Genomic DNA, 20728 nt, shown 5'->3' on the forward strand with positions numbered 1-20728 from the left:
TATTAGCTACTGCAGACTCCACATGCCAAAGGCAGAAACAAGAAAAAACAAGGATAAAAAGTGGAAAAACGTCCACGCTGCTGTGCCAATAAAGAGTTAATTCCAAATAAGAGCAATGCAGGGTGGTTTATTCTACGCATTTCGGAGATAACCCCTCTCCTTCATCAGGAAATCCACCAAAAATACTGGAAAAAAGGTCATGTACCTGACTTTGATGCAAGCTCACATGCTGCGCCCACATCTTTCCCTGCACATGATGGCTGATTTGATCAATCCATATATGCCTCTAACAGCTGCGGATAGATCGGAGTTCCACCGGTGGATGTTGACCAGTTAAATCATGCTGTCAATCTCTGACAGCAGAATTAAACATACGCCAGCAGAGCAATTCCCGTCTCCAATCGATGCGCCCTTGATGTGATCGCAGGGTGCCGATGGTTGTTATGACAGCTAGAGATTAGCTGATGACCCCTGTGTCTGTAATGACGATCTTCATGTAAACACTGGCTGCGAGCCAGCGTTCATAAAAGACTGTGATTTCTGCTATAAAGAGCAGTGCTTTATATAGCAGAAGCGATCCAATGATGAGAGCTTCATGTCCTCTAAGGGGACTAGTAAAATACAATACAAAGTGACAAAAAAGTTGTTAAAATTATGAAAAAAAATACAAGTTCAAGTCACCCCTTTTTGTTCTCTTAAAAATAGAACAATAATAAAAAAATAAACATTTGTTATCACTGCGGTCAGAAATTAATTAGATTGGTATACCGCGTAATGAAAAAAAATCAAAATGCCAGAATAGTGTTATTTTTGGTCACCGCAACATTACAATAAATACATTAGGAGGAGATCAAAACAGCACATCGACCCAAAAATGGTATCAGTAAAAACATCAGCTTATCACGCAATAAATAAGCCATTACTTAAGGTATCATCACACTAAGCGATGCTCCAGCGATCCCACCAGAAACCTGACCTGGCAGGGATCGCTGGAGCATCGCTACATGGGTTGCTGGTGAGCTGTCACACAGGTAGATCTCACCAGAAACCAGTGATCAGCCCCCAGCCAGCAGCGACGCGTGGAAGTGATGCTGCGCTTGGTAACTAAAGTAAATATCGGGTAACCAACCCGATATTTACCTTGGTTACTAGCGCACACCGCTTAGCGCTGGCTCCCTGCACTCCTAGCCAGAGTACACATCGGGTTAATTGCCCCATGTGTACTGTGGCTACGTGTGCAGAGAGCAGGGAGCTGGCACTGGCAGCGTGAGAGCGGCAGACGTTGGTAACGAAGGTAATTATCGGGTAACCAAGGAAAGAGCTTCTTGGTTACCCGATATTTACATTGGTTGCCAGCGTCCGCAGAAGCCGGCTCCTGCACATTCAGTTGTTGCTCTCTCACTGTCATACACAGCGATGTGTGCTTCACAGCGGGAGAGCAACAACTAAAAAATGGCCCAGGACATTCCGCAACAACCAGTGACCTCACAGCAGGGGTCAGGTTGTTGCTGGATGTCACACACAGCGACATCACTAGCAATATCGCTGCTACGTCACAGAAGTCGTGCCTCAGCAGCGATGTTGCTAGCGATGTTGCTTAGTGAGACGTGGCCTTTAGCCCCAGATCCTGAAAAATAAAAAAGTTAGTTCTTGGAAAATGGCACTAAAAGTTAATTCTTCTTTTACAAACTTCTGAATTTTTTTCACCACTTAAAAATAAAAACACAATATATCTTTGGTACTCCTACTGAGCTGGAGAATCATACTGCCAGGTCAGTTTTACCATATAGTAAACTCAAAAAACAATTGTGGAATGGCACTTGTTCTGCAGTTTCACAGCACCTGGAATATGTTTCCCATTTTCAAGTACACTATATGGTAAAATGAATGATTTCATTCAAAATTTCAACTTGATCCTTAAAAAACAAGCTCTTATACTGCTATATTGATGGAAAAGTAAAATAGTTATTGCTCTTGGAAGAAGGGAAGGAAAAAACTAAAGCCAAAAAAATGAAAATGGCAATGTCATGAAGGGGTTAAGAGAGTGTTCATTGCTGATAGAGAGTAGCAGTGAGTAATAGCCTAGATAGCAAATAATAAACACTAAAAAAATCACTTTGTTCTTGAGAATTGAGAGGATTTTTAATAATGAGTCAATATCAAAGTTTGGCTGTATTGCTGTTTTCAATAGGTGGCACCAGAGTTGTAGTCCACTTTCTCTATGGAGAGCCTATTTTCATATTTAAATTCCCAGAGAAGAATTACATTGCCTATATGGTTCCCTGTTCCAACTTGCCACTCCACAAGAAGAAACTTTACCCTCGAGATCAACTGTTGGAGACCTCTCAATTAGCCAAACCATTTTTCCTGCTTTGCACTAATGAGGGACAAACACCCCGAAACATGTGTCTGCAAAAGTAGATTCTGATTTAGCCTCATATTCTAAGCCATAATAACCACCCAGTTTGAGATCAAAATCCCTCACAGGAGATAAAGTGACAAGTACAAAAGAATAAAATATACATAGTGTTATTTAAACCTCACTGAAGTGACAATGAAACATGCGTCAGGGCTGCAGGGACGCAGAACCAGCCTTCTGATACCTAAGGTATATATATCCTATTCACACTAAGTGTTTATTATAGTACATGCATTTAATTGCATTTTATAATATATAGTAATGAATGGCCACCTCGCCTAATCTCCACTGATGGTGGAGACTACCTCTGCTATTAAATACATGTTGATTATGAAATCTCTATAATTCCTGATTAGAATCTAGTCAGTTGCGCCCTGTGTAGGATGAACCCTGCTTTATAATATGGCATTTTGTATGCATTTTTGTGCACATCTCTGTATATTTTATTCTTTAATACTTGTCACTTTATCCCCCTGTGAGGGTGTGAGGGATTTTGATCTCACACTGTATTTGAGTTTGTCTTTGGTGACATTTTTTGATCTAGGAGATTTTTGATGGTAATTAATCTAAGCCATGTGGCAAGTCTTTTTAAAGGGTTGATATTGACTTTTATGATTGGAACTTCCAATAGATGATGTAAGATTTCCTCTCCTCTTCCTCTTTGCAGAAGATATTTGCATATTTAAATTCCTAATATTTCAGGACCTACGAGTCTCCTTATGCTGACATGGCTCCTCCACAAGGAGAAACTTTATCCCTTAGACTTTTGTAAGTGTATCTCCTTAGACAGAACTCTGCTTTATTAATGTTTATAATAATAATAATATTTTTTTTTTATATAGCGCCAACATATTCCACAGCATTTTACAATTCAGGGGTTATGTGTACAGACAAAATTAGACATTACAGACTAACACAATTCAAGAGATACCAAGAGGAGTGCGGGTCCTGCTCTAAAATAAAGTAATTTGCGTTATATATGTAATCTGTAATAGTTATAGCCAATTATACAATTTTTTTTTAAAAAAAACAAAAAACAAAACAATTTTATATAATCTTATGATAAAATATACACCAATATGCACCCGTGTACTAAACCTGGTCTATATTTTTTCAAATTAGAAGCTTATACCTCCAGAATTTTATTTTTGACTTGGTTGCTTGACTTGGTTTGTTTATCTTAAACCTTATCTTAAATCTTGTTTATCTTGTTTGTTAATTTGACTTGGTTGTTTATCTTAAAGGGAATCTGTCAGCAGGTTTTTGATATGTAATCTGAGAGCAGCATAGCATTATAACGCAAGAAAGCCTGATTCCAAGGATATGTCACTTACTTAGCTGCTTGGTGCAATTTTGATAGAAAAAGTCCAAGGTAAGACTTCTGGCCTGTATATAACCCCATCCACACCCTCACTGGCAGCTTCCCGCAAGCTGCCAGTCAATGCTGGGGGCAGGGTTACATAGATTAGCCTGACTGATCTTCCCATGAGACATAGTGCTCTAGTGATAAGAGAGAACACTGTATTAAAACTACAACACCCAAAATAATAAGTGACACATCACTGGAATCAGGATCTCTTGCCCTATATTATGCTACTCTTGGATTAAAAAGCAAAAACCTGCTGACAGACAACTTTTTAGTAACATTCACTGTATCCAGCCTAATGAGAAATTGTTTAGTTTTATTGATTATAGTTATATGATGATGTCCATCAATATTGAAAACAAAAAACCTTTCATTCAAAATTGAAAACTGAGCTTGTTTTATTTTTTCCTTCAAGAAACATGCAGCAGATTCTTGAAGAAATTCTTATTGCCATGTAAATGATTTGTAGTTTGACCACGTTTCCAGTTCTGTACATTAGGTTACACCATACTTATGACTGTAGCCACTAAGCATAAAAAGTCATGGAAAGGTTTTACGGGCTCAAACTTAGGTTTACATAGGTTACCATAGTACTAAGCTATATACACATCATCTGTGTGAAGATCCAGGTGGTTCCCTGGTTCATTTACAAGCTGCATGATGCAATGACTTTGGAGTTTGCCAAATTCTTACTTATTATGGGAATAATTGCTGTTCCCTAAATATCCCCCATTTTATATAGCAGTTATCACTATTGCAATGGCAGCTGGGACGACAATAATTATATGATGCATTTGAGAATTCTATCTAGATTAATACTATGTTGTAATACAATAAGTCCTATACAGGATTCCATGATTTTTGCAGAAGAAAACATGAAGTTACTGTTCATAAACGTAGTTACTGTTCATAAAAGCAATGAAATATTCCTTTATTTGTGGCAAAATACACATTAAACTATGATAAACGATTTCTAGAACCATGTTGAAGAATGTTGTGTTAAGAACAGTGATTGGCGGAGTATAAAAGTCTGAATCTTCGCTGGCTCAAAAATACCCGAGCACCATCTCTGGGCCCAGAGTCCTCAGGGAACTCCGGGTAACGATCCAGGTCCGGCAACCCGGATTATTATAAAAAATAAAGAAAAAAAAGGGAAAGCAGGCTCATTATGCTTACCGAGTTTCTCATGCGGCTGTATACTGCTTTCGAGTCCGCTCGTACTATTTCTGGGGCCGCTCATATCCTTCATGCATATGCACTGCTTTTCCCATCCTTCGGCATTTCCCACATCTCTGGTTACAGTCAAACACGCCCCCACTCTGTGTGACAGTGTGTCTGACTGCAACCATTCACAGACGCTGTGTATGTACCTATGGTGTAAAAATAAAGAAATAAAAAAAATTGGCATATGGTCCCCTATATTATGATACCCAGCACAAAAAAAGCATACGGCTACAGGCTGCAGCCCCCATCCGTGCGGTTATCTTGGCTATGTATCAAAATAAGAGGGACTGCATGCAGCTTCTTTTATTATTTAAATAAGTAATTTTAAAAAACAGTGTGCAGTCCCCACACAATTTTAATACCCAGTCATAATAAAACCGACAACTAGGGGCTGGTATTCTGAGGCTGGGAAGACCCATGCCTATTGGGCCCCCCCAGCCTAAAAATAGCAGCCTGCAGCCGCCCAAGATTGTTGCATCCATTATTTTGAAGTCTGTAACACCTACATTATTTTTTTTATTAAATAACACCAGATAGGGATTCGTATTCATTTTTTTCTCAGTTTTTTTCATGTCTTATTGTCTTTATTTTAAATTCTATTTTATGGGCATGATTATGGGAGCAGCCATCTTGCCTCAACTTCTGTTAAGGGGTTTTCCAGGCTTGGGAAAAAAGTCTGCAATCACTCTTTGTGACTGCAAATTGCTGCATCGAAACAGCATTCGATACACACACTGTCACAACCCCCTGTCATTCTTTGGCGCAAGCGGAAGATCCTCTAACGGCACACTTGCCGGCACATGCTGACTAGACTTTAAGTGGCTTCTCACAACTCACTTTCATTGAGAGAATCAGAATGCATCTAGTTGGAAAGTAACAGCAATTTTGTAAATCATATACATACAGTCATATGACTGTCTACATGCATCAGGAATAGCAGGGAATCATGACAGTGTGCACACTGCATGCTATTACCGTTCGGTAGTCTGCAGTCACATAGAGTGATGACAAAATTTTGCCTCAGGCCTGGATAACCCCTTTATCAGCATTTAAAGATTAAGGACCCAATTCAACAAACACTTTTTGTTAGAATTTAGGTGTAAAACTGTTGAAAATGTTGCGAAATTTTTGTGCAACTTGTAGTTATTCAAAAATGTTCCGACCTTTGGTTTTTGTATGCCGACCCCGCTAGCTCCACTAACACTTTGAAAACTGGGCTTTTCTTAAGGCCCTGTCACACACAGAGATAAATCTGCGGCAGATCTGTGTTTGCAGTGAACTTGTGGACAATCAGTGCCAGGTTTGTGGCTGTGTACAAATGGAACAATATGTCCATGATTTCACTGCAACCACAGATCTGCCAAAGATTTATCTCTGTGTGTGACGGGGCCTTTAGGCAGGAGGGATATGGTCGAGCCCTGCCAGAAAAGTCTTTGTAATTCACATCACAAGACTGGCTTACAAGTGTTATATTATAATGTAATCCTGCTTGTATTGATGACTGCTGAAAAGTGATCTTAACAGAATAGAAAAAATCAACTTACTATTAAAGAGGTTGTCCGCTACTATTACATCAATGACCTACCTTTAGGATAGATCATCAATGTCTGAACGGCCGGGATACAACACCCCGGCACTCTCGCCGTTCAGCTGCTATGAGTGCCGGCAGAGGCAGCAGGTGGCTTGAAATGCTCAGTTCCAAACCTGCTCTGTTGTCTGATAGTAGCCGCAGCTGGGTACTACACACCCGCCTCTTATTGATTTGAATGGACCTCTACCAATTGATAGGGCAGCTCCGGAACTGAGCATTTCTGGCCGCCTGTACCACCGACATCATCTAGAACAGCTGATCTACAGTGGTGTCAGACCTCGGCCAATAAGACATCGATTACTTATTCTAAGGATAGGCCATCAATGTAAAAGTAGTGGCCAAATTCTTCAAGTTTAGTGGAGAGTCAAAATTGCAAGATTTCAGATTTATTTTTCAAGCTATTGATAAGGAAACTCCCCCCCCCCCACACACACCCCCGAAAAAAATCACAAATATTTTAACCATAACTACAATGTTTACTATCTCCAGCTTGTCAGGATCGTTATACAGTCATGGTTGTGTCATTTGGACACAATGTAAGACTATCCTGGATATGTTTTACTTAATGCAGGAAGATGCAGGAATGTTATCCTCACCATATAAAGTAAAGTAGCTAATGTTTTTACCTAACTGCATCAACATCAACAAAGACACAACAGCAGGGCTCCATATGTGCCATGTGTAGAGCTGATCCATCCCTGTACATCCGGCTGTAGCGGAAGCTGTGAATACCTGATCAATGGGGGTGCCGGGTGCCTGAGAATAGGTCATCAATACAGAAGAACATCTCAACCCCTTGAGCCTCTTTAAAACAACTCTTTTCTCAGCTTATACTATAGACCGAGCATCCTCTGGGACACTTCCTTTATGTAATAGGGTCATCCAAATATACATTGTAAATGGCATCTTAAATAGACTTTTTAGGGCACATGTATGTTAATACAGATTTCTAAGTATAAATAAGGCTTGCATCCATCCAGCTGAGGATGTGTATATTATGTCACTGTTTAAAGATGTAAAGATATACAAAATCTTAGCAAAAACAGTCATTAACTCTGCATTATAAACTCTGATCTGGTTGTTTGTTTTCACAGCTGTGTTCCGGTAACAACAGAGGCACCAGAGAAGTGCAGTGTGCATCCTACAACAACAAGCCGTTTATGGGGCGACTGTATGAATGGGAGCCGTTTTCAGAAGGTGACCTCATTGGAATGATTAGCATTATTGCCATTATTAGCGTCCAATTCGTACTTTTTTCTTAGCGATTTTATCACAACCATCTAAACCGCACTAAAAAAGAACCAAAATACTAAAAAATTCAAGGTTACATAACTGTATTATAAACGGTATCCTACCATGCTATTCAATAAAACAAAAAAGATAAAAGGGCATTTATTTTGCTAAAACAAAAATCAGTATCCTCTTAAAAATCCCCGAGCTTCACTGATTGTACTACCTTCTGTTTCTATTTGCGCTCTTTTCCTTCATTGCAGAGATATTTACATTTTTTTGTGTTTAAGCATAATACTGTGTTTCCAAAAAAATAAGACCGTGTCTTAAATTATTTTTTGCCCTGAAAAATGCGCTAGGGTTTATTTTTCAAAGAGGGCTTACATTTTAAACATACTCCAAAAAGGCTGAAAATTCCTGCCAGAGCTTATTTTTGGGGTAGGTTTTATTTTAGAGGAAACTTGGTATGGGAAATCTCTGCTTGTAGTTCAATTGGGAGTGTCTGCAGATTTTTCTCTGGCAGTTTGAGGTATCCTACCTTTCAGATACTACTAATCACAGCTCAACATTCTAGCAGTCTGAGTGTTCACTCCCTTCCTCACAGATACTGATAATCACAGCTCTGCAGTGTCTAAAGGCCCCGTAACACGCAACGACGTATCTAACGATATATCGCCGGGGTCACGAATTCCGTGACACACATCCAGCATTGTTAGCGACGTCGTTGCGTTTGACACCAACGAGCGGCCGTTAACGATGGAAAATACTCACCAAATCGCCCATCGTTGACACGTCATTCATTTTCAAAAAATCGTTGGTTGTTGACACAGGTTGTTTGTCATTCCTGCGGCAGCACACATCGCTATGTGTGATACCGCAGGAACGAGGAACAACACCGTACCTGCGGCCACCCCTAATGAGGAAGGAAGGAGGTGGGCAGGATATTCCACCCGCTCATCTCTGCCCCTCCGCTTCTAGTGGGCGGCCGCTTAGTGACGCCGCTGTGATGCCGAACGAACCTCCCCCTTAGAAAGGAGGCAGTTCACCGGCCACAGAGACGTCGCTAGGCAGGTAAGTCTGTGTGACGGGTCCTAACGATGTTGTGCACCAAAGACAGCGACTTTCCCATGATGCACAACCAACAGGGGCGGGTGCTTTCACCAGCGATATCGCTAGCGATGTCGCTGCGTGTAAAGCCCCCTTAATACTGCTAAATTAGTTGCCAAGCTGTGATGGACAGTCAGTGTTTGGGAGGGAAAGGTGAAAGTGCATACCCCCTACAGAAGACTGAGACTGCTGGCTGCCAAGTTGTAATTGGCAGAATCTGAGATGTAGGCGTGAAAGTGCCCACCTCCAAAGAAGACTCTGAAGAAACACCCAGTTGAACTACAATACAATTTCACATATTGCACTTCCAAAGGAACAAATGTGATTATCTCTGCAATAGAGTGGTGCAGTGCCAAATGAAAAAAAGCAAAAAAAAATAAAAATCACAATCAGGTATTTTCACAAGGTATTTACCTTATTTTTTGCTTTATAAGACAAACCTTTTTCCCCCAAAACTGGGGGTAAAATGGGGGTGCATGGTGGTCGATTAGGGTCATAGGAGACAGGTTCAGAGGATGCGCTCGGGTGTGTCACGGTGAGCAGTATTGATCTGCGGGCGGGCTGCGAGGGCGTCTCGGCAATGGGTGTGCTCATCGGTGGGCGGGCGGACTAAGAGAGTGTCTCGGCAGCAGGTGCATTGAGCTGACTGCTGGCTCACTTGAATGGCCCGCAGTTGACACGATGAACTTCAAGAAAATGGCCGTGGAGGTGGTTCGTACGCAGATTGACGTGATGGACTTCATGAAAATGGATGTGGAGTCCTTTCTGTGCATGTTTCACCTCTGCGTACATTTTCTTTTAATTCTTCTCGTCAATCGCGGGCGATTCAATGTAGCCAGCAGTCAGCTCAATGCACCTGCTGTCAAGACACCATCGCAGCCCACCCGCCCTCAGATTAATGCACTGTGACCTCTCCGGAGACCGACCACCTTCAAATCGATTGCGCCCACGGCGACACCCCTGAGCTCGTCCTGTGATTTGCGTCCTATGACCCCGCTCCACCACCATCGCCCTGGTAAGCCATACCTGTGGAAATCAATTAGGCCAGCTGCTACACCCCCAAGCTCGCAGTATCAATGACCCTCCTGAGCAGATACACCCCCTCCTCTGAGCCAGCAGCATCGCCTACCTGGCCTCCGGTGACTTTCCTGAGCCACTCCACCACCGTCGCTTTCCCTGGTGAGCATTAGGATTAAGACACACTAGGATTATGACGGGCCTTCATTTTAACATTAAAAATTATTTTCTCCTATTTTCCTCCTCTAAATTTGCAGTTTGTCTTATAATCCAGTGCGTCTTATAAAACGAAAAATGCGGTAACTCAATTTTTTAATCATGTGAATAGGTCGCCTTTAAGTTGATTAATTTTTGCTGCATGCCAAGGTATTTTGTCTTTCCGCTTATACTCATTTAGGCTTAATTCTGATGGCTGTATTGTACTTGTTTTTGACACCTCATATTCTAAATCTATTTTCTATGCCTTACATGGTTCTACTGCAGCGAACTAATAGATCAATTGGTCTATTTATTTATTTCAAATATTATCTGTGCTGCCATAAACTAGAACGCGCACACACATTTATTATTCTAAGACAGTATATTAAACCCTATGTTGCACTTTATTATAACATAATTCATGTTCTTTGAGAAAGCTGCTTTAGATCTGCACAGATCAGCTTGCCAGGTCTACTAATCAGATTTGAGTTTGTTATATTCAATATATTACAATCAAATCAGAAATAAAAAGTATATCCAAGTTTAAAGACGAAATAACCTTGTATGTTACATAATCAATTTTTAATGACTCTCTTCTTTGCCAAGTATCCTATTGTCCAAGGGAAATCTCATTTCTTGTCCCCTCAGGGACTCAAAAGGTTATTTTATATCCATCTGATTCATTCCTTCTTTATATCCAGTCCAAAGTTTAATGTCATGCTGCTTCAGACAAACATTGGATTTTTTTTTAATGAAAACACAATGTACTTGGGATATTGCATGAAGTTCAGCCGAGCCAACTCCGAATATTAAAGTTGTACTGTGTATGAGTAAATATTATTTTACCCTTATCTATACAGTATAGCGTGATGGATTATATCTACTATCTGTCTTTTATGGAACAAAATCAGCCCAAATATACAAGCATATTAAACTACTGTAAGTTTTAGAGAAACATGGATCCCAAAATGTCACAACTTGGTCTTACTTTTGTTTTTAATTTATTATATCTATGACCGAACACATAGCTAGTTATGGGACAAAAATTACCTCAAGAAATGTCTCAGTTGTTGTTCTGATTACGTTTTCTTCCTATGATAATCTTATTTTTAGTTTCTCTCCAGTCTTCTCTTTGCAAAAGGGTCAATAATTTGCATTAGTGTCATGGATGGTTAAATATCTAGATTATTTAAAAGGGTTTGATCTTTAAATTTGATGTGAAAATGGTTTGCATGCACTAAAATTTGTCAATTAAGTAATATCTGTGGCTCCCTACCCTAAAAAATGGATCTACATTGGCTCTTCCCCACACAAAGCATCTACAGAAAAGTCTTCCTTCGACCATCACTCCCCTACCACACACAAAAAGATTTAAAAAGAATCCCACTGTCCCCACACATGGCAGACCCGATTCATCAAGAGCTGCGATCTTCACTCTGGTCTTGATTGATGAGGGGCAAGGTGGAGTGTGAGGCTCCCGATTCTTCAAGCGGCACAGTCCCTGTTGGAGTAAGATTTATGGTTTAGGGAACATCGTTGCTCGTTATAAATTTGACATCAATCTATAAAGAATCCCAGCAAATAGAGGATCCCTTTCCCTTCTCTCCTACGAATGAACATAAAGTAAGACTAAACATGAAGTTGCTCCTGAAGTCCATGGAAGAGACCTTACAATGATAGCAGCAGAGAGGGGAAGATTGCGCCTACCACCAAGTCTTTTTTTGATTCTACCTTGTTCAATTTGTAACTAAGATTAGTAACCTTTGGGACTGATGTTCTGTAGAATAATAATTTTATAGTGCTTTACATACATTGGCAACATTGTCCCCATTGGGTCTCACAATCTAAATGTCCCATAAGTATGTTTTTGGAGTGTGGGAGGAAACCGGAGAACCCGGAGGAAACCCACGCAAACACGGGGAGAACATACAAACTCCTTGCCAATGTTGTCCTTGGTGGGATTTGACCCCAGGACCCTAGTGCTGCAAGACTGCAGTGCTAACCACAGAGCCACCGTGCCGTCCAGCAGAATCTGCACAAGTTCTACGCAGCATTGCCAGCTCTACCATGACCTGTAGACTTTCCATCCTTCATATATTTTCTGAGGAGCCAAAGGTAAAGTGGGCTTTACACGCAACAACATCGCTAACGAGATGTCGTCGGGGTCACGGAATTCGTGACGCACATGCAGCCTCGTTAGCGACGTTGTTGCATGTGAAGCGCACGAACGACCGTCAACGATCAAAATTACTCACCTTATCGTTGATCGTTGGCATGCCGTTCTAATCCCGATTATTGTTGCTGTTGTAGGACGCAGGTTGTTCGTCGTCCCTGCGGCAGCACACATCGCTATGTGTGACACCGCAGGAACGAGGAACATCACCGTACCTGTGGCTGCCCGCAATGAGGAAGGAAGGAGGTGGGCGGGATGTTTGGCCCGCTCATCTCCACTTCTATTGGGCGGCCGCTTAGTGACGCCGTACGAACCGCCCCCTTAGAAAGGAGTCAGTTTGCTGGCTACAGCGACGTCGCTAGGCAGGTAAGTCCATGTGATGGGTGTTAGCAATGTTGTGCGCCACGGGCAGCGATTTGCCCATGATGCACAACCGACGGGGGTGGGTGCTTTCACCAGCGACATCGCTAGCGATGTCGCTGTGTGTAAAGCCCGCTTAAGCGACAATTGTCTGGACATCTGTCTATTCTGGAATAGTATCTTTATACAAGGCACTGACCAGTGAGACATGAACTTAGAGCTCTGATGTGCATCGGAAAGCCTGTCAAAGCAGTTTTATTAATGAGGACTCTAAGCAGCCATCCCATTTTCTTCTGGTTTGCCAAAATGGCTTTTTTTTTTTAACAATGGTGTGGGAGAAATAGCCATATCCAACCCCTCGTTTTTGCAACCACTTCATATTGTGTGATTATTCTTTTTCTCCTAGGATTTATATAATATAGAATTAATAATAGTTCTAAATGAATCCAGAAAGATAAAATCATTTACTGTATGTAGGAAAATATCTGGAAGCCAAAAACTTGTACACTATTTGTAAACACCAAGTCAAGTTGGGATTGCAACTTGTTTTTATAGGAGCTGTACTAGATCCAATTTTGGTGTTACGGAAAGAGAACCTGATGTGGAAATTCTCAGTGGCAATTTATTTTACATGACAGGCCAAGGAAACTTGCTGGAGTCTTTTTGCTCCTGAAGTGTAAAGTTATTCCCATATCACTTGATCCATAGATAAACACCGGTCATTGCATTTTCTTAACAATGTTCAGAAATGTGATAAACAATCCCCTGGACGTGACATGAATCTCTGATGCATACTTTGAGACAGGAAGTGATAATCTTTTTTTCATTTAAAGCAAGGATGTGCATAAACCCATAGGGACGGCCACGAGCAAGTTTTGCGGGTGAGCCATAAAATGTGATACTACTTTAGGGCTTAACTCTATAAATAGGAAAAAGATGTTATTAGTGAAATCATCTTATTTAGAGTTTATTTTTCATTGCAAGACTCCATTAGGCTTTTGCCAACACCTGTATTTTAGTAGGTCCCGTATGACATATGCTTTCACACCTGTATCTAACTGCTTTACATTGAGAAATACTTGTGGATACTCATAAATTATCCAAAGATTCTTCCAAATGCTGCAGTCATACATATGGCAAGTAGAAGATTAGGTCAGAGGATCCGTCACATTGGAGATATGTTTGTAAAGCTCAGGAGCTTCTTTTCCAACTGCTGTTGGCTATTTTCTCTCATTGTTCTCTCCTTCCAAATAACAAGAGCATTGGCGCCCCTAGTGCTTATAGTCAGCCCCAGCATAAGAGTCTTGAAAAAATTGTTGCTGATCTTCAACCCAATATTTCACAATAAGCCTGAAGTAAATATTTCCAGTTTTTCATTTCATGCCATACAAATAGTAAACTAAAATAGAATCTGTCAATACCAAACATTGGTTTAAAGTACTTATAAAGTCATATGGTGGACTTGGTGCCCTAAAAAAATCATACCTGTACAGTAGAGATGAGCGAATCTGAAGTTCGGTTTTTGGTCTGAACGCAGACTTTTCCAAGAAAACAAAGTTCAGGTTCAGATTTCAGGTGCTTTATGAATGCAAACAACAAGCGCAAGCATCACTGTGCTTGGGTATGCTCGGAGCTCAACCCACAGAATGATCAGATGTAGCGTGCGCTACCCCCCCAATAAAGAAACCCCCCACCCACGGAAGTGATCTGTTTATGACTGGCTGTTTGGGCAGTTCGGGTCTCCACTTACAATCAGTGACTTCAGATGAAATTCAGGTCAAATCCAGGTCTAAAACGGAACTTTAAAAAAGTTCATCTGGACCAGCAGAACTTGAACTTCCACAAGTCTGCTCATCTTCACTGTAGAGCAGTTTTTTTTTTACTTTATTCAGAAAAATATTTAATTACTTATGCATATGAGGGCACATCGATGCACTTGAAGCATGATCAAGGGCCCAGTGTGCCATTCTACATTCTTCATTATTGTGCCACATGCCTCCTGTTGTGTTGATTGACAGAACTTCCATTGAATCCTTGGTCCTGACAATACAGGAGCCCAATGAGCATGTGCACGCAGTGTCATTACACTGGAGCTCCCTCATTTACATAGAAAAAATACATTTTTATTTAGGGTTTTTTTTTAGATAAACTAAGGGAAAACTGTCAGGCAGTGATGATTTTCATGGGGCCTAAGTCCCGATATAAGTGTATAAGCAATTGAAATCTTGCTTAAAGGAATCACTTTAACAGCAAAAATAAAGGAGCTGTACCTACATTCCACATACCTAACTCACTATGGGACTATAAGAGAAATGGCACTTTCTCATGTATACCCTCCATTATGTGTAGAAGGAGAGACAGCTGTGATTAAACATTTCTTGGTAGTGGGAACATGACAGATATAAAAGTCCAAAAGGGAGTCTGTCAGCACAAACTGGCAGTTAAAACTAAGCGCGTAGCCTTGTAGAGGACGTAGCTACTATAAAAATCGCACCTTTAGTTTTCTAATCGCTGCCAACATTCTGCAAACGCTTAAAGCATAACCATTGTTTTAATTGTCATTTCATAAATCAATAGTGCACATGAAAATAAGCAACTTTGTCATACATCCTATCAGACAAATCTGCTTCTTTCCCTGTCAGAATTGATCAGTCATTAACCCCTTAACGACCGCGGGACGTAAAATTACGTCCTAGTGGTCATAACGTTACTGCCCGCGGTCTGCCGGCGGCAGCATGCTGCGATCGGCGCACATCTCAGCTGATTTTCACAGCTGAGATGTGTACCTGCTAGGCACGAGCAGAATAGTTATCTGCTCGTGCCGTTTAACCCCTTAAATGGCCCTGTCAATATGTGACAGCGCCATTATAAGCGCGATCGCGGTAAACTTTTACTTACCACCCGATACCGGAAGTCACGTGGCGCGATCACGTGACTTCCGGTAGTTGTCATGGTAGCACAGGGTCATGTGATGACTCCTGTACTACACATGAATTGCTTTCACTTTCGCTGTGCCCGCGGCCCAGTGAAAAAGAAAGTGAGCGTACCTGCTGTTTACAGATATGTAGCTGTGATCAGCAGATAGTGCAGAGCGATCGGACTGCTGATCGCAATAGCCCCCTAGGGGGACTAGTAAAATAAAAAAAAAAAGTTAAAAAAAAAGTTTTAAAAAAATTAAAAAAAACAAACAAAAAAACCTAAAAGTTGAAATAACCCCCCATACGCCTCATTGAAAATTAAAGGGTTAAAAAAAATAAAAAATATACACACATTTGGTATCGCCGCGTTCAGAATCGCCCGATCTATCAAAATATAAAATTAATCTGATCAGTATACGGCATAGCGGCAAAAAAATTCCAAACGCCAAAACGACATTTTTTTGTCGCCACAACTTTTGCGCAAAATGCAATAAGAGGCGATCAAAACGTAGCATCTGCGCAAAAATGGTACCGTTAAAAACGTCAGCTCGAGACGCAAAAAATAAGCCTTCACTGAGCCATAGATCCCGAAAAATGAGAACGCTACGGGTCAAATAATATGGCGTAAAACGTGTGCCACTTTTTTCGGACAAACTTCCAATTTTTTTTTTAACCCCTTATATAAAAGTAAACCTATACATGTTTGGTGTCTACAAACTCACACTGACCTGAGGCATCACACCCATACATCAGTTTTACCATTTAGTGAACACAGTGAATAAAATATCTCAAAAACAATAGTGCTATCGCACTTTTTTTGCAATTTTTCCGCATTTGGAATTTTTTTGCCGTTTTCCTGCACACTATATGGTAAAACTTATGGTTTCATTTAAAAGTACAGCTCTTTCCGCAAAAATGAGCCCTCACATGACCATATTGACTGAAAAATAAAAAAGTTACGTCTCTCAGAAAAAGAATGGCGAAAAAAAAAACGGAAAGCGTAAAATCGGCCAGTCGTGAAGGGGTTAATAGTGATGAGTGAGCATTGAAATTATCAAATGCTCGGTATTCTAATCAAACAGGTCAGATGCTCGGACGGGCTCGATTCAAGTAATGAGGTATGAGGGTATAATGGCAGTGAATGGGAAACTCCAGCATTACCAGCAGAGGTCTCCAGAAACTCCAGGACCTTTCATGATGTCATGACCATGTGACCAGTCAAATGCATGTGAAAGTCCTCAGATTTGCTGTACCCTCCTGCTCTGTCCTCCTGGTCTGTCCTCCCAGCACAGCAGCAGGTGGCAGCCATCATGTGTCACCTTCTGTACATGCTCAAATACCAGTGACGGTGACATCACTCATATAAATCCATGGTATCACACACACAGGGGCGTGATACCACGGAAAGCATGCAAACGCCCACAGGGCGATGTAACGCCCAGGGGACTAGACCCTCATAGGGAACATGTAAGTAATAAAACTTTTTTTATACATTCATATTACGCAATATTACAACACAGGGATGGGTAGGAAGGGGTTTCTTGGCCACACATCACCCTGCTTGTAGGTTAGAACGCATAAGGGACCTGACAGGTTCCCTTTAAGTTTGACCGCAATTTTGAAAAACCCTGGCAAAGTACACATAGTGACTATACAAAATAAATAAATTGTTCCATGTTGATAAAAAATATAACTTATTGTATTATATTGTAATTAATGCTTAAAGATGCCAATATATTTTACCCAGAGCGAGACCTTTGAATGAACACTTGTGAATGAATCTTGTGACTCTTGCTTTTCCCATCCTTTTGAATTACGCCTATGCCATTAAATTCACTAGCAAATAGGCAACATTTTTACCAGTGTATGTGTAATAAAAGCCAAAAGTGTGCTGCATGGAAGCAGTAATAAAACTTATTTTATGATCTTCATGTCTTATAGCATTTAGCGACTGCTTTATGGCAAGTGCTGTAGTATTCTAAAATAAGTGCATTTTTTATGATTGCCGGATGAATTTGGCCATGCCATTAAAGGATAGTTTAAGAATAACAGGCAAGCTATTGACCAAAAAGACTCACATTAACTGCCCTAAATAGAATTCAAGAAACATTACACAACCTTTGTGATATATGTAGAAATAAATTTTACAAAGTGAAAATGGAACTCTAAGCTGAAGTTGGGCTCTTTCCAAAAACTTACGTAATCATCAACTAAGATAACCACTAAGTTTTTTCCTTAGAAGCAAATTAAAATCCATTTTATCCTTCATGATGTTTTGTAACAATTCACTCTACATACAAAAGTATCAGCAAATAATAGTTTTGAAATACAGACTTAATATCACATAAAAATATTTCTCTTTGTTCCAGAGGAAATGGGCATGTGAAATGCGTGTTGGTGTGATCCACAAGTGGGTCATTTTATCAGGGGCACAATTTAGGTTAGAACTCTGTATGTATGTGTTATTTGATGTGTTAAACACATGGAGTTATGGGAGAGCAGCAGAAATAGTTTTTCAGAGAATGGTCAACCCTATTTTGGTTGCCTGAATACTAAAGATGTGTGGAACCCTGGTCCATGTTTGTGTTACCCACTCATGAACAGGAGCTGTGTGAATTTCCTTAAACTCTGATATCCTAGGCTTGACTTTTGATTACTTGGGCTGGCCAGACATCACTTTTGCACAGCACAAATTACATCATGGCAGGCCGGTGAATCAAACGCTACGTCAAGGAACCAGACAGCTAAAGAATTTTGCACCGCTCTTGTCCACAGCAATACAGTACTGACCTGGACCATGGACTGAGGCCACATTAAAGAGTCATTCATCTCTATTGAATACTGTTACCTTTTCAGACATTGATTGCTTTGTGGACTCCCACTTTTGTAACTTATACTAATTTGTCGGAATATCCCTGCTGTTCATTTGTATCTTCATTTCTACTGTTTGCAATTTGTTTAAAGGAGACCAGGCAGGTGCAATATGCACCCAGAACCACGATCAGTTCTGGGTACATATTGCTAATCCCTGCCTAACTGTCCCTGCATACACTAGCATAGATAAAGAGAGCTTTAGAAAAAGTATTTCTCAAGATCTTTTATGATATGCTAATGAGATCAGTGACTGTCCACTGTCACCACTGATCTGAAGTTCCAGCACTTCCGGTCATGTGCAGCATGAAGCCGGGTGTAGGCGTCTTGGCTTCAGAGAGGTCTAGTGCGCATGACCAGAAGTGCCGGGATTTCAGATCAGCAGTGACAGTGGACACAGGTACACACTTCACAGCTGGTGATGCTGCATTGAATAGCATGTTAGCATGGCAGCATGCCCACAGGAGTGTACTAAGTTGGCGGAATGAGTGCATGAACTAACGCCCTTGCGACTAGTTACTGGCCTCATTAGCATATCATAAAATATCTTTAGAAATACTTTTCCTAAAGATCTCTTTATCTATGCTACTTGATACAGTGATGGTTAGGCAGGGATTAGTAATATGCACCCAGAGCTGCTCGTGGTTCTGGGTGCATATTGCACCTGACAGGTTCCCTATAATTCTGTGTGTTTGCTAGGAGGATGATGAAGTACGATGATGAAGCTAGCATTTGATATGAAAAGGATGCATTTTGGAACTGTCATTTCATAACTTTGCTTTTAACGTAATTTTAATAGGAAGCTTGAGAAATCTCTGTTTTCAATATTACTTTATTACTAACATTCGAAGATGACTAACTCTGCTGGCCAAAAGCAGAGACTATAATTTTATTAGTGATCATAAGTAATGATGCAGTAATTTTATGTTCTTCTAAAATATAAGAATTAGGATTAAAGGAGCTTTATATTTGACAGTCTATTTGACTACAGATTGCTAAAGTCTGACAGTGTGTCAGGATTCCCTTCTATTGCCTTCTCGAGCGATTCTCATGTGACCACTCATATGAAATACTGGGAAATTAAAAGATAAGACAAAAGAAAAGCCAGGTTCAGCATCAGGATAGTGTCACTGTCAAAAAATCAAAAGGAACAATAGCCAAACAAGGTTGTGTGCTAACCTGATGATCAGGTGGAAAGGCAGGAGCCCCAATACAAACATTTCCCATGGCAAGCTGATGCAGCTGTGAGAAGACTCAGCAAGACCACAGTTGAAAGTAGACTCAGTCACCAAAGAAAGGGGCAATCGTGCAAGGCCAGTGGCTGGAGCCACAACTGCTAGTGGTGTCTAATTACTGGAACTGTGGAGTATCAAAAAATACGGTGAACATTAGAAATGTCCTTTTTTTTCATAAATGAGGAAAAATGGTATATTTTCATGTAATCTCAAGATACAAAATGGACGTAGTAAATAGGATTATTCATGTTTTATTACTTTATACTTTAAATAAACAACAAAGGGTCAGTGAGATATAGACAAACCTAAAGTAACCATTAAAACACTTAATTTATTAGATAAACGTTAAATATAGGACTATGGGTATTAAAAACGTATAGCAATGAGGTGCACAGAAAAGGGAGAGGGCGTTACCTTACCCTATCTCTTATCATTTATACTGTGGCCTGCCTGACAATGGAGGTTGGCACCCTAGGAATTGCAATAATGGCGCTCCTGATCCTCATCGGCATCCTTAGTCTGCCCTGACCAGTGCTATCAGATAAAGAAAGAAAAACCGTGCAAATTGTGCAAAAACAAAACGGTGATCACATGTACATAACAAACATAGGGCAGAGAAAATTAGTCAGACTGTTTTTTGTTATAACAATAAATTGTAACCGCCGCACACTCAGAAGTAGTTTGCAAAAAGTGCTCAAAGTTTATTTACAAATGTGGTACAGGGCAGCAGGTGGTGCCGGACTCCTGTGCCTATATCCATTAGTTGTAACCAATGGTGGTACCTTGAATGATGTGATAAGACAATAGGTATCTTCTGAGTTCTGGTTAATCTAACGCACCAGCATCTTGTATTGACAGGGTTCTACTTGTTATTTAGCCTTGAGGATACAGATAGTGACTCAAAATGTTCCCATGTCTTGTAGTGGCAGGATTCTTATCATTGTATAACCTGTGAACATATGGCATGTACTCCAATAGTTATAGTGATAAGGTAGGTTTACTTTCAAGATCAAGATGAT

At 40.5% G+C, this 20728-nt stretch overlaps 1 protein-coding gene across 1 annotated transcript in view; it reads left to right on the forward strand.

Moving 5' to 3' along the window:
• Positions 1 to 20728, forward strand: part of THSD4 (thrombospondin type 1 domain containing 4) — a 1079410-nt gene that overhangs the window by 383209 nt on the left and 675473 nt on the right. Inside the window, exon 6 of the mRNA XM_075345712.1 lies at positions 7695 to 7797. Within this exon, the coding sequence (XP_075201827.1) occupies positions 7695 to 7797 (103 nt within the window). The remainder of the gene's footprint in view (positions 1 to 7694; positions 7798 to 20728) is intronic.

This window comes from Anomaloglossus baeobatrachus, chromosome 4, assembly GCF_048569485.1.
Source record: "Anomaloglossus baeobatrachus isolate aAnoBae1 chromosome 4, aAnoBae1.hap1, whole genome shotgun sequence".
NCBI classification, from domain to species: domain Eukaryota; kingdom Metazoa; phylum Chordata; class Amphibia; order Anura; family Aromobatidae; genus Anomaloglossus; species Anomaloglossus baeobatrachus.